The sequence below is a fragment of the Artemia franciscana genome, chromosome 9 (genome assembly GCF_032884065.1).
Source record: "Artemia franciscana chromosome 9, ASM3288406v1, whole genome shotgun sequence".
Classification (NCBI taxonomy): Eukaryota; Metazoa; Arthropoda; class Branchiopoda; order Anostraca; family Artemiidae; genus Artemia; species Artemia franciscana.
The window spans coordinates 6,242,040-6,257,386 of NC_088871.1; the positions used below are offsets into that span (position 1 = coordinate 6,242,040).

At 34.1% G+C, this 15,347-nt stretch overlaps 1 protein-coding gene across 1 annotated transcript in view; it reads right to left on the bottom strand.

The window, feature by feature from the left end:
- The window catches only part of LOC136030935 (replication factor C subunit 5-like), a 38,969-nt gene that overhangs the window by 4,295 nt on the left and 19,327 nt on the right, over positions 1-15,347 (bottom strand). The window contains exons 4-6 of the mRNA XM_065710044.1: positions 15,132-15,294; positions 12,559-12,718; positions 5,711-5,922 (exon numbers count right to left, since the gene is read on the bottom strand). Of these exons, the coding sequence (XP_065566116.1) occupies positions 5,711-5,922; positions 12,559-12,718; positions 15,132-15,294 (535 nt within the window). The remainder of the gene's footprint in view (positions 1-5,710; positions 5,923-12,558; positions 12,719-15,131; positions 15,295-15,347) is intronic.

The following is a 15,347-nucleotide window of genomic DNA, read 5'->3' on the forward strand; positions in this document are numbered from 1 at the left end:
TATTCCACGGCCTTTCTGATTCAGGGGTCATTCTTAAAGAATTGGGACAAAACTTACGATTTAGTGTAAAGAGCGAGGTATTAACGAGGGTACAAACCCCCTCATATACATAATAAAAATATAAGAATATAGAAGTGTGTTACGTAAGTTAATTCTTAAGTTACGTATATTTTTTACTAATAAAAAAGTTCGTTAAAAATTAAAAGTTCTAGTTGCCTTTTTAAGTAACCGAAAAATTGGAGGTTAACTAGGCATCCTTCCCCACCCCTTATTTCTCAAAATCGTCTGATCAAAACTAAGGGAAAGCCATTTAGCCAAAAAAAAAGAATTAATATGCAAATTTCATTTTAATAATTTAAAAAATCAAACAAGCATAAATTCAAAAACGTTACGAAAATTAAATAAAAAAGTAGTTTTTTTAACTGAAAGTAAGGAGCAACATTAAAACTTAAAACGAACAGAAATTACTCCGTGTATGAAATCGGTTGTCCCCTCCGCAATCCCTTCCTCTTTACGCTAAAGTTTGACTCTTGGCCACAATTTTACTTTAAAAACAATTAAATCTTTAGCGCAAAGAGCGAGGCGTTGAGGAGGGGACAACCCATTTCATATACGGAGTAATTTCTGTTTGTTTTAAGTTTTAATGTTGCTCCTTACCTTCAGTAAAAAAACTAGTTTTTTTTATTTAATTTTTTTAATGAACTAAGATTCGGTTCTTTAAATAAACGTCCAAAATTAACTAAGAACTAAAGAAAGGCAAAATCTACTTAATAGTTAACTATTTAAGTAAACCGAACGAGACTCAAAACTAGAGATTTAAGTGAACAAATTGTAGTTTTGAAGGCAGACACATAAAATACTAGAGCAAAGTTAGAAATACACATATAAATACTACATTCTAAAAAAAAAAAAAAAAAAAAAAAAAAAAAAAAAAAAAAAACATTAGGGAATCCCATTTTACTAACCAATGTCTTCAGTAAAGAATTTCTTTTTCCATTATCACTATTATTAGATACCTCTGAGTTGCTTCAAAAATTCTTTGTTGAAAAGCTATTTATTATAAGTTATCTAAGGTTACAAAAAACTTAAAAATTTGTTTATATTTATTTTTTTACATTTCTACGAGCCGGAAAAACGTTTCGGGGGGGAGGGGGTAAAACACCCTATCCCCTCTTCCTAGACATGGCCTTGACTATATATAAATAGAACCGCACAGCGGTCCTAGGATATATTGTGCCTATATCGCTCTTTACTTAGGCAGTGCTATATCGTTGCCTATGATTTTTTTCACCCTAATTTTTTAATATTATTATTTGGAGCCAACTATTTTTGTTACAAAACACAGTTAAATGTCGTAGTTAGAGCTATTTTAGTGTGTTTTCATGCCCATATCCTATTTCTTATTTTTCGTCATAGTCCCTGCGAAATGTTACTAATGTAACATTTGAATTACAGTATTTGAAAATATTGCTGTAGAAGCAGCTGAAACTCTTCTAGAAAAAAAGTTATGAAGAATTTGGACTAGATTAGTGGTAAAACAGATTTGAAAGTTTCTGTAATTATGTATTTAGTAAGGTTGTGCAATAAGTTCTCTAATTTTTTTTTTCAATTTAAAAAAGAATTCTTCGAACAAGTAAATGGTATATTTTGTAACAATGTAAACCAATTTCTTTGTAACAAAGAAATGCAAGAAAATCACATTATAGCTGCAACTATAATCCAACAGTTCGTGGTAACGAACTGTAGTAAGGAGCGACCCGGCTCAGTAGTAACCGAAACTCTAAAAAACGGAATTTTTATAACAATACGAGCCTGAAAAAATTTGCCTTATTTTAGAAAATAGGGGGTAACATCCCCTAAAAGTCATATATAACTTCGAAGACCACACTGCCTTTCCATGACGAAAGTAAAACAGTTCAAAATAGGGATGAAACCTTTTTATTGACAGTGAACAGATACAAAATTTAACTGGATATTTCGAACACATATACAGTGTTCATCATCAGCAGTAAAACAGTTTTAATATCTAGTTTAATCTAGTTGAAATATCTAGTTAAATTTTGTATCTGTTCATTGTCAATAAAAAGGTTTCATCCCTATTTTGAACTGTTTTACTTTCTAAAAGTCATAGAATCTTAACGAAAATCCCACCATCAGATTCAGCGTATCAGAGATTTCTGCAATAGAAGTTTCAAGCTCCTATCTATAAAAATGTTGAATTTTATATTTTTGGCCACAAGACAGATCATAGATGCGTGTTTATTTGTTTGTTTGTTGTTTTTTTTTTCCCAGGGGTGATCGTATCTACCCAGTGGTCCTAGAATGTCGTGTTAGGGCTCATTCTAACGGAAATTAAAAGTTCTAGTACCCTTTTTAAGTGACCAAAAAAATCGGAGGGCACCTAGGCCCCCTCTCATGCTATTTTTTCCCAAAGTCACCAGATCAAAATTCTGATATAGCCCTTTTATTCAAAATAGTCAAAAAACCTAATAGCCATGTCTTCGGAGACGACTTACTCCCCCACAGTCCCCGTGAGAGGGGTTGCAAATTAAAAACTTTGATCAGTGTTTACAAATATCAATGGTTATTGGGAAGTGTACAGACGCTTTCAGGGGGATTTTTTGGTTGGGGGAGGGGGTTATGCGGGGAGAACTTTCCACGGAAGAATTTGTGATGGGGGAAGAAAATTTCCATGAAAGGGGCGCAGGATTTTTTAGCATTTTTTAAAGAACAATGAAAAAAAATATGAAAAGTTTTTTCAGCTGAAAGTAAGGAGCAGCATTAAAACTTAAAACGAACAGAAATTATTGCGCTTATGAGGAGTTCATCTCCTCCTAATACCTCACTCTTTACGCTAAAGTAATTTTCTTAATTTAACTATTTATTCTACGGCCTTTGTGATTCAGGGGTCATTCTTAAGGAATTGGGACAAAATTTAAGCTTTAGTGTAAAGAGCGAGATATTGATGAGGAGGTAAACCCCCTCATATACGTGCTAATAATATACGAATATAGAAGTTTGTTACAAAATTTAATTCGGAAGTTACTAATATTTTTACTAATAAAAACGTTCGTAAAAAAATAAAAGTTCTAGTTGCCTTTTTAAATAATCAAAAAATTGGAGGGTAACTAGGCCTACTCCCCCGCTTCTTTTTTTTCAAAATCGTCCGATCAAAACTACGAGAAAGCCATTTAGCCATAAAAAAAAATTAATATGCAAATTTCGTTTAAATTATTCATGTGCGGAGAGCCAAAATCATAACATGCATTAATTCAAAAACGTTCAGAAATTAAATAAAAAAAACAAATTTTTTTAACTGAAAGTAAAGAGCGATATTAAAATTTAGAACGAAGAGAAATTACTCCCTATATGAAAGAGGCTGTTCCGTCCTCAACGCCCCGCTCTTTACGCTAAATTTTTTTACTGTTTTAAAAAGTACAGTTGAGAGAAAGAGTCAAACTTTAGCGTAAAGAGCAGGGCGTTGAGGAGGGAACAGCCCCCTTCATATGCAGAGTAATTTCTGTTCGTTTTAAGTTTTAATATGGCTCCTTACTTTCAGTTGAAAAACTTGTTTTTTTTATATTTAATTAAAGAAGAAATAACAATTCCTCACAGGTTTTAAAATCAAATGAAAACATACACAGGTACTTAAATGTTACTTGTTAAATTAACTTTTCTTTGAAAAACTTGTTTTGTTGAGAAACTTTTTCTAAATTAATTAATCCTAAGCAGCTTTATAAACTCACAAAATACTGTGTTCACAGTATTTAACATATGACATAACATCAACAACGACATAAAAACAAAAATACTATCACAGGACAAATTAAGGTTTACAAACATAAGCTCTGCTACCCATGATTACTCATGATTACAACAAATGATTTTGAATTAAAGTTTAAACAGGGAGACTTAGTTTTTTTCTTGCAATATCTGATGGTTCCCAAGGATCTAATTGTAAAAGGTCTGTCCTAATGGGTCCCCTCCCCTAATGTGCAAATAGCCTATATACCCCAAACTCAATGCACTTTCCATTAAACAATTCTTCTCTCCCAGCACTTGTTACCGTTGCAGTTCTTTGTTTGCCGTTAGTCAGCACTGTTCAGCACAGTTCAGCACTGTTTGCAGTTCCTTGTTTGCCGTTAGTCACCATTGTTCAGCACAGTTCAGTACTGTTTGCAGTTCCTTGTTAGCCGTTAGTCAGCACTGTTCAGCACAGTTCAGCACTGTTTGCAGTTCCTTGTTTGCCGTTAGTCAGCACTGTTCAGCACTGTTTGCAGCTCCTTGTTAGCCGTTAGTCAGCACTGTTTAGCACAGTTCAGCACTGTTTGCAGTTCCTTGTTTGCCGTTAGTCACCATTGTTCAGCACAGTTCAGCACTGTTTGCAGTTCCTTGTTTGCCGTTAGTCAGCACTGTTCAGCACAGTTCAGCACTGTTTGCAGTTCCTTGTTTGCCGTTAGTCACCATTGTTCAGCACAGTTCAGCACTGTTTGCAGTTCCTTGTTTGCCGTTAGTCAGCACTGTTCAGCACAGTTCAGCACTGTTTGCAGTTCCTTGTTTGCCGTTAGTCACCATTGTTCAGCACAGTTCAGCACTGTTTGCAGTTCCTTGTTTGCCGTTAGTCAGCACTGTTCAGCACAGTTCAGCACTGTTTGCAGTTCCTTGTTTGCCGTTAGTCACCATTGTTCAGCACAGTTCAGCACTGTTTGCAGTTCCTTGTTTGCCGTTAGTCAGCACTGTTCAGCACAGTTCAGCACTGTTTGCAGTTCCTTGTTTGCCGTTAGTCACCATTGTTCAGCACAGTTCAGCACTGTTTGCAGTTCCTTGTTTGCCGTTAGTCAGCACTGTTCAGCACAGTTCAGCACTGTTTGCAGTTCCTTGTTTGCCGTTAGTCACCATTGTTCAGCACAGTTCAGCACTGTTTGCAGTTCCTTGTTTGCCGTTAGTCAGCACTGTTCAGCACAGTTCAGCACTGTTTGCAGTTCCTTGTTTGCCGTTAGTCACCATTGTTCAGCACAGTTCAGCACTGTTTGCAGTTCCTTGTTTGCCGTTAGTCAGCACTGTTCAGCACAGTTCAGCACTGTTTGCAGTTCCTTGTTTGCCGTTAGTCACCATTGTTCAGCACAGTTCAGCACTGTTTGCAGTTCCTTGTTTGCCGTTAGTCAGCACTGTTCAGCACAGTTCAGCACTGTTTGCAGCTCCTTGTTAGCCGTTAGTCAGCACTGTTCAGCACAGTTCAGCACTGTTTGACGTTAGTCAGCACTGTTCAGCACAGTTCAGCACTGTTTGCAGTTCCTTGTTTGCCGTTAGTTTTCTAAGATTTCAGGGAAACTAGATGTCACCTTTTAGTTTTCTGTCGCTTATTCGGATTGCTTATGCAAGCTCTACAAGTTATGGCAGTTATACCTCTACTGGTAATTTCCCAAATTGTTAGAAATTAGGTTTTATTACACCAGTAAAAAAGAAAGGCAACAAGCAAGATTAGTCAGCTAACAGACAAAACTACATAACTACATATGGAGTCTTTGTCACTAAAACCTGATTTTTCGATTTTTCGTAACTTCTTAGATATATATGGCTGTATAAGTTTCTACTTTACAAATCCAAACAATCTGATTTGATTTTCATGTCCTTAGAACTTTAAAGCCTAAATATATAATTTAATTAAGAGCATTATATAACACTAACAGCGAATCTTTTGGATACTTACTCTTCATTGATGAAGCAAAATCGTCGTTCAAGAGCCAATTAGCCACAGCGGCCATATCTGAAGGCAATGGATGCCCAACACAGGTATACACAGTTTCTTCAGTCGCTTCAGGGAAGGCCATTGAAGTGGCTTGGAGAATATTCAGCACTCGCCGCATATCACCTCCACTCAATGCTAATAATGCTTTTCTTCCACTCTCGGTTACATTTACCCTGTTTATAGAAATATATTAATTTTAAAATATATATAGCTTAATATATTAGTTTAAGTTTAAAAACATATAAGTTAAATATAAAAAATATATGTTTAAAAATATGTAGTGATTCAAAGTTGTCAGCTATTCTACTCAATATATCTTCACTGCATCTACCCTCCTTACCATTTTATGTTGCTACCCTGGGTTGTAAACAGGGTTCATGTTTAAGGGGAGAGCGTGCTACTCACGAAACATAGGACCCCGATTAGTATTTTTCACCCTTCCATGTTAGTGCAACTTCTGGCTTTCTGGGAAGGACACGTGCCTCTGCCCATCCATGGATCCACCCCTGAGGCTAAATAGGGAATCTTCTAGGTAGAATATATCCTCTACGTAAAATTTGATTGATTAGAAGCCATTATTTTTGTAAACTACAAAACAATAATTCATTTGTATAAAAATAACCAAACAATAACATTAAAAAGCATTACAATGCTGGTCTAAAAAAAAACCTTAGTATTGGACATAACACTAAACCCCTTAACCAGATATATATTCTTATTTTATGATATTTGTAATATCAAAAGCTTGTATACAATAAGGATGTTATAATAAATTGACATACAGCAAACTTATTCACCATAATTTATTTGTATTTATATTACAGTTTCAAACATATATGAATTGTAAAGAACTATAAAAAGCTACAATTTCAGTAAATGTCTTTGTGAGTAAAATTCACAAGAAATCTGTTCCCTTAAAAAGATTTAAAGCCTTACTTTCACCCTCCTGTCGAGTCAGAAGTTACGATGAATTATGAAACTGCAAGATAGGGTCGATTTATTTTTAGTTGACGGTTTGTGACACAGTTTAGTTGACAGTTTGTAGGATATTTATACTGTTGAATCCGTTTCAGGTATTAATTAAATTAAAAAAAAAAACAAGTTTTTTCAACTGAAAATAAAGGAGCAACATTAAAACTTAAAACAAACAGAAATTATTATGAATATGAGGGGGGTTCCCCCTCCTGAATACATCGCTCTTCACCCTAAAGTTTATTAGTACTTCAAAAAAAGCTTCTTGTTGTTCTCGCTAAAAAAAACCCTTTTGTTTCAGGAGTAGTTCTTACAGAATTGGAATAAAATTTAAACTTTAGCGGAACGAGAGAGGTGTTGAGGTGGAGAATACTCCCTCATATACGTAATATTTTGTGTTCATTTTAAGTTTTAATGTTGCTCCTTACTTTCAGTTGAAAAAACTTGTTTCTTTATTTAATTTCTTAACGTTTTTAAAATAATACCTGAAAATCTGGCAACCTTCAACTCAACGGATTTATCCCTCTCCCCAGGAAAATATCTTCTAGACAGTTCAATTCCGGTGAAAAATTTTCCCTGGACAATTACCCTTAACATCTAAACGCAACAAAGAGAATTGAATCGACAAACAGAAAGCAAGACGTATACATAGAATTTCGTATAGGAATTCTGGCAAATTCTCCCAGTGTAAAATTTACCCTGAGAGGTTCACCTCCTGGAAAATTCTCCCCAGCAGAAAATTCGTCACTCTCTCCTGCATTTGGAAAATATATGCATACTTCCAAATAACAAAACACTATACATAAACAATGGACAGATTTTACAGCTTACAGACCTTTCCGCAGGGGCTCTAGGGGGTAATGTTATCTCCATGTTATCTCAACTATGATGAACAAAATGGCTACCTCAAAGTTTTGATTGGACGATTTTGGGAGAAAAGGGGTGCGGGAAGTGGTCTAGTTGCCCTCCAGTCTTTATGGTCACTTAAAAAGGACACTAGAGCTTCTAATTTCCGTTTGAATAAACCCTCTACAGATATTCTAGGACCACTGGATAGAAACAATAACGCCGGGAAAAACAAAGCATAAAAAAATAAGCACACATCCGTGATCTTTCTTCTGGAATTTTTTTTTTACAAAATTCCACATTTTTGAAGATTGATGATAGAAACCCCTACATCTGATTGTGTTATTGATTCTGATTCTTCATTATCTGATTCTGATAATTATTATTTGACTTTTGGAGGGTGTATCCCCCATTTCAAAAGTCAGGAGACTTTTCTCAGGCTCGTAGGCTTTGATGGGTAACACAAAATTTAATGAAACTTATATATTTGGATTGAAACAGTTCGTGGTAACGAACTGTAAGTAGGGAGCGTTCCGGCTCAATAGTGGCCGAAACTCTAAAAAAATTTCAGAATTTTGATAACAATTGACACATCAAAAGAATTGTACTTTATGCTGATTTCAAATATATATGATTCATCATGTTTAATTTTACCCATAAGAAATTACGAGCCTGAGAAAATTTGCCTTTTTCGAAAAAAGGGGTAGGCACACTAAAAAGTCATAAAATCTTAATGAAAATCCCACCATTAGATTCAGCTGATTGAAGAACCTTACTGTAGTAGAGGTTTCAAGTTTCTGTCTGCAAAATATGGAATTTTGTATTTTTGCCAGTAGGAACATCACGGATGCCCTTTTATTTGTTATTTTTTCCCCAGGGGTGATTGTATCTATCCAGCGGTCCTAGAATGTGGCAGGAGGGGTCATTCGAGCGGAAACTCAAAACCTAGTGCCATTTTTAAGTGAACAAGAAATTTGAGAGCCACTAAGCCCCTCCCACGCTCATTTTACCCGACATCACCGGATCAAAATTTTGAGGTAGCCATTTTATTCAGCAATAAGTGAAAGGGAGATTTTTATGGTGGGGTGGGGGTCGAGAGGAGGGAGTTACATGGGAGGATCTTTCCATGGAGGAATTTTTCATGGGAGAAGAAAATTTTCCATGAAGAGGGTGCCAGATTTCCCAGCATTATTTAAAAAAACGCTCAGAAATCAAATAAAAAGCAAGTTTTATTTCAACTGAAAGTAAGGACCAACATTAAAATTTTAAAACGAACAGGAATTATTACGTATATGACGGGGTTTGCCTCCTCATCAATACCTCACTCTTTACGCTTCGAAGTTTATTCGAAAAAATGCGAAGTTTAGCGTAAAGAGCAAGGCATTGACGAGGGGGCAAACCATTCATAAACATAATAATTCCTGTTCGTTTTAAGTTTCAATGTTGCACCATACTTTCAATGGAAAAAATTTGTTTTTTTTATTTAATCAGCATTGTAAGTCGATTCTTTTGATACATCTATCAAAGGAATTGGTGTCAAAATTCCGTTTTTTAGACTTAAGATTAATATTGAGCCGCATCGTTCCTTACTTACAGTTCGTTAGCATGATCTGTTTAATAAGCATACATTTTTTGAGTGAGCCAAAGTCCTGGGTATAACTATTCCTACCATTCATACAATATTGAGCTGATAACCCTAAGACCAAACCAAAGGAGTAAAACTTGGAGAAGACAGGTCAAAGGCCAGTAGGATAAAACAGGAGAGAAGAACAGTTAACAGTAATGATGAGGTACAGATAAGATTGATGTAGTTTTTATTGTTGAGTCACACAGCTCCACTTAAAGTCGTGTTCAACAATTTCAGCAACTAAAGCGATGATTATGCCAAATAGGCAAAAAATGGTTAGTCATAGCAGACTAATCAGGTTAGTCATGGCAGACGTGCGAGTGCAGTAATGAACCTGCTTGTAAAAAGTTGACAGGCTTTTTTTTTTTTTTTTTTTTTTTTTTTTTTTTTAATGATAATTTTTTTAATGATATTCTAGTCAGAATTCTGAGAAGCATTAAGCTATCCAAATTTCCTTTTTTTAAGTCACACAAATATTACGCCTGTGCACAGCTCAGTGTTAGAAAAGAGAAAGAATTCAAATCACATCAATTTGATAGAAAAGGGAAATAATTAATGATCCCCTTTAATTAGTGATTTATTTAATCGTTTCTTTATTTTGATATTTCTTTGGCTTCTTGAATTATTTTTCTTTGGTTTCTTAACTAATACCCGTCTTTATCTTTTTCTTACTACTAGGCTTAGACCCGTCGTTTTCAAGATCTGCTTCTCTGGTTTAATAATAAGAATAACCAACGTTGTGGCTTGCAAAGGGAAGGGAAGCGTCCATCTTCATCTACCAATATTGTGACAGCAACAAAATAGTTGAATATACATAAAACCCCAGAAATACTTCGAAAAAAAAAAAAAAAAAACAATTAAGAAATTCATAAAAAGCATGGTCCGCGAAGTTTGGTTTTAGCCTTATAAAAATTGCATTATTTTAGAAGACCGAACTTTAACTATACAGTTAGAACAAGAAGAAGATGAAAACAGCCAGAAATACACTTTTCTCAAATTCTACAACTGTTCTGACCCTTCCCCAACCCAAACTGGAACAGCTTCAGAATTTGAAGTTCTTACTTTACCTTATATTGGAGACTTCAGGTTTCTAAACGTTAGCTAATAAAACTTTTAAAGAAATTAAAGAATTATTTGTATATTTTCTAAAAAAAAAGAAATTGATATTTGGTTAGGAATAAAGTTAAGAATAAACTTTTTATTTTTACAAACAGAATAGGCCAATCTTTAAACAAAGTTAGATTAATCATATCAGAAAAAAGAACTCAGTATTTTGGATACTATGATTTACCTCGGTATGCAAAGCATGCAGCCCATAAGCCACATTGGGAGCGTAAGTGGGCCACAACGGTGGCTTCAAACTGTGTCAACGGACAGTTTGAAAAAAACAAACAATTATAACGAACTTCAAGTGTTTGCTTTTGAGCTTTAGTTTTACTTTATAATATTTATTTTATTTTTTACATGAGAGTAAACAGAGACATTTTTGGGTCTTTTGGATTAATTTTTATATTCGAAAATAAATATATAAACATACTTCTATTGATATATTTGTCATAGCTTATTTAAAGTTGTCTACTTTTATGTGCATGTGAAATTACAAAGATTTTTTTTTTAATTTATCAAGTGACACAAAAGAGGTAGTGAAATTTATGAGTTGCTTTTACCAAACACCAAAGCAAATTATAACTCAAACCTGACGAAAATACTTTAGAAAATTCCACATTTTAATGTCAAGTTCTTTGTTTTAGACATCTGGCAATATAAAAAAAGAAAAAAACACACTTTCAATTATATAATATTATAATATACAGGCGGCCCTCTGCTTTGAAATATAATTGACTCCTGAAATGTGACCCATCTCAAAACATTCAAAAGTAGAAGCAGAGGGGGGGGGGAGAAAACACACGTACCAAAAAAAGGGTGCTGAAGTATGTTTATATATTAATATGTATATACAATCAAGTTAATTAGACAAGTTTATAATCTTTCAAGTGCTTTCTTTAAATACTTGTCAAGAGTTTGTTGAACATCGCCTTTTTTTCAATTTTTTCGTTAATATTTCTGCAATGCATCATTTTTTTTTTCAATCTCTTTGCGCACTTGAGATACTAGTTTTGATTGGCATTGCACTCTTCCATGACATTTACAAAATGATTAATATTAAAATTCGTTCTGGTCTTTTACTGCCAAAGTCTCCGTGCCCTTCCTCACTTTCATTATGGATCTGACAAAGGTTTAAAATGAGATTCGATCAGCTCATTAGTATTTTCTATGTTGACGTCAAATTTCAGTTCATTCAACAGACTACTATTTCATCTGCGATACTTTTCCGTATTATTCCTGAATTATATTTATTCTTGAAAAAAAAATTATATTAAAAGTCACATTTTTAGAAATGTTCGAAATAATCCATAAAAGAGGGGACTCTGTTCAATAAATCACACACAATGCAGAATCTCAACTGTTAGCCCTTAAGCCAGTCTTAGCCCCTAGCCCCTTGACGCATATCATAACCAAATAATACTTTAATCAAGCAAAAACTCTTCAACTAGAAAATTTCGACATCCCTTGATGTTTTCCATAAAACACTTTTACTAAGATATTTGGAAATTGAATTTTATTCTCGTCCAAGGTTAAGTTCCAATCAAATAAATTTCTAATCACGTGCATAGTACCAGCAGCCAACATTAAAGCTGTTTCTTGGAGCAGTATAAGTTATATGGATATTGTCTTTAGTTTGAGGATAGAAAACACAAGAAACTTTGAAAACACAATTTTATACATAGAGAAAAGAAAATGTTCAAAGTAGAATGCTCGAAAAACGATACTACCTGTTGCACGCAATGAGAAATCTAAACTGTTAGCCCTTCAGCCATAAGCCAGTTTTAGCCCCCAGAGGTCTTGAACCATATCATAGCAAAGTAATACCCAAGTCAAACATAAAGATGTTTTCAACTGGAAAATTTTGGGGTCTCTTAAGTTTTTACTGAACACGATTTTACTTTCCAAAAATGTAAGAAGTCTTTCAACTGGAAAATTTTGGGGTCTCTTAAGTGTTTACTGAACACGATTTTTCTTTCCAAAAATGTAAGAAATGACCAACAGTGAGAAGAAGAATAAGAAGAATAAAAATTATAACACAGATAGGCAGAGGAAGGATATGGAAAACAGACTAAAAAACACAAATGTATACCCATGTCTACTTGGCTGTTTAATTTTTTTAGTGTAAAAATTTAAAACTTGATCAATATGCGAAGTTTAAAAAGGGTGCCCTGTTCCGGTTTGAATTGCTTAATATTTATATTGAATCGGAAATCCAGTTACCCTTGTTTTCCCTGGTGCTACAAGTATATTGTCTCACCTTTCAGCATCGATAACATGATTCAATCGAGGAAGAATTTGATCTGGCTTTAGAGGACCAAATCGAAATCTCGTACATCGTGACTGAAGCGCTGGAATTATCTTACTCATATAGTTACAAATCAAGCAGAAACGAACATTTTCGGTGTACTTCTCAATGACTATAAAAAAAGAAACATGAACAGTCTTATTAGATGAAGTCATAAACGACCCACATGAGTCACAAGAAAAACGTATTTTCAAGATTCCGATTGGGGCAATTTTGTTTTTTAACTCTTTGAACTAAAAATACCAAGAAAGGGCAATTTTCAAAATCTAGGAAGGGGAGGGGGAATCAAAGGGTTTTCAAAAACTATTGTTAAATACCAAGCACAAACGAGTATTTTTGGTGTACTCCCCAATGACTATATATATATATATATCCGATTGGGCAGTTTTGTTTTTTAAGATTCATTGAACTAAAAATACCCAGAAAGGGCAATTTTCAAAATCTAGAAAGGGGGGGGGGATCAAAAGGTTTCAAGAACTATTGTTAAATAATAACCTCCAAAACGTAACAGAATACGAGGTGGTAAAAAAAGGAATCAAGAAGAAAATAAAATAAATGCAAAGAGTACCTTATTAAGGCAAAACAAAAAAACAAGGTTAAATTAAAAGAATGTAAGACAACAAACAACAGATTACTGCCATATTTTTCCCTTTAAGTAGACTGACATATATCGAAAAAAAAAAAAAAAAAAAAAAAAAAAAAAAAAAAACGCTACACGGCTAGCATCACGAGATATAGCTGTCACAAATACTGTCCAATATTTTTTTGTGTTTTTTAGGATTACTTTGCAGAAAAATCCATAAACAAAATACAAAGAAAATACACAGTGAAAAAAAAGGGAAAAGGTGCACAAACTAGGTACAAAAGGTGCGAGAACTAGAGGTTCTCCGATATGAGTTACAACCATATTCTTTTTAATCCTTTTACTATAGCCGACACTCATCGAAGATAAAACAAGAAGAAAACTTAAGGCGTATGTTCCCTCATAAACAAGTGAATGTGTGACAAGGGTACAACCATAACTGGCACCCAAATTACAAGACAATATAGCATCTAGACCTTTACTGAGACATAATTACGATATTTCTTTGATTTGCTTTAAAACCAGAAAATGTTTCTTTTTCAACGATTTTTAGCTCATTTTCAAAATGTTTTCAATCTAAAAAGAAGGCAAAGAAAATTCCGAAATGCCAAAATTTAGAAATCGAATAAGAAAACATTTCTCCTACGTTGGAAAAGACCACCAGACTGTAGAAAATACCATACCAAAAATCTGCACAAAGAACATGAATCATAACTCTATGTGGAATGAATATGGGTGTGGCAATAATTTTAAAGTCTTACTACAAACTAAACAAAATCCCTGAAAAGTTGTAAAATTTGTTTGTTTTTTTGTTAGATTTGATCAAATCGCTACGTAATTGAGTTTAGAGGTTTAAACGCAAATACAATGCGAGTAGGAAGGCCAAAAAAAAAACTTTGCAATTATTTCAAATGATGATTCTTTATTTTGACAAGGGATTATAACAATTCAAAAACTATAAAAAGACAACCAAGAGTTTCAAGCTTAGTACATACCGTCGTTAGAAATCAGACTAGCTTCAATAATCAAACATCTTTGAAAATATACAGTATGAAAAGACACTAAATTGCGAAAAGAGAAAAAAAATGGTAATTGCAAAAATAGTTGTATTTATTTTAACAAAGGATTACAACAATTCACAAACCTTTAATGTCTTACTTCAAACTAGAAAAATCCCTGAAAAATTTAAAAATTAGTTTTTTTCTTTCTTTGTTAAATAAGATCAAGTCGCTACGTGATTAAGCTTAGAGGTTTAAACGCAACCAGTTATATAATGCCAGTAGGAAGGCCCAGAAAGAAAAACTTTGCAATTATTACAAATGATGATTTACAATTATTACAAATGATGATCAAATGAACGACGATACAAATGATATGGAGCCACTGAAGACTATATGGAATGGAGCCGTAAAAGTTGTTTTCAGCTTGCTTTAGCTATATCCCCTGACTGACGGCTCCATCTATACTCCGATACAGGTCAGAACAGTCTTTCGTAAATACTTCAAATATGAATTATTTGGCTCGCACATTCAGCCTCCACAAACTCCACCCTAAAATCCATCTCACTGCGTCATTCAATGTTCTTCCTGTCACTCAAAATTATCAACTCTATTCCGCAACCCTAAATTCTGACTTGCTAAGAAAAAGGGTCTAGTCCTACCCCAGCTTCGTCCCATCTACAAATTGAATTTTTTAACATTAATAAATAAATGAATGAATGTAATGACTCCAGAAATGTCCCAAGTGAAATAAAAGTTAGTCAGCGTTCTAACGCATACTTAGTTACCAACAAAGTTGTAAGATCTACAGCTCTGTCAGGATTTTAACCAATCAAAATTATAGGTAGATTAAAAATACTAGTCTCCGGTAGCTGAACACCGTTGAAAATCACACAATAGACATAAGTAAATTTTAGCAGTGAAAATAGACTAAACGCACTTACTTCGTCTTAGCGCGTTTTGGGCGTCATTAGTCATGGCATCCGCTTCATCGAGGATGATCAGCTTAAACCCTTTTGAGAAGATAGTTCGTGTTGATGCAAAGCTCATAATAGGGCCACGTACAGTATTAATACCCCTGTCATCGGACGCATTCAATTCTAATACCTAGAATTAGTACATTAATGATTCAATCAACAAAAAGGGTACAACTTGACACT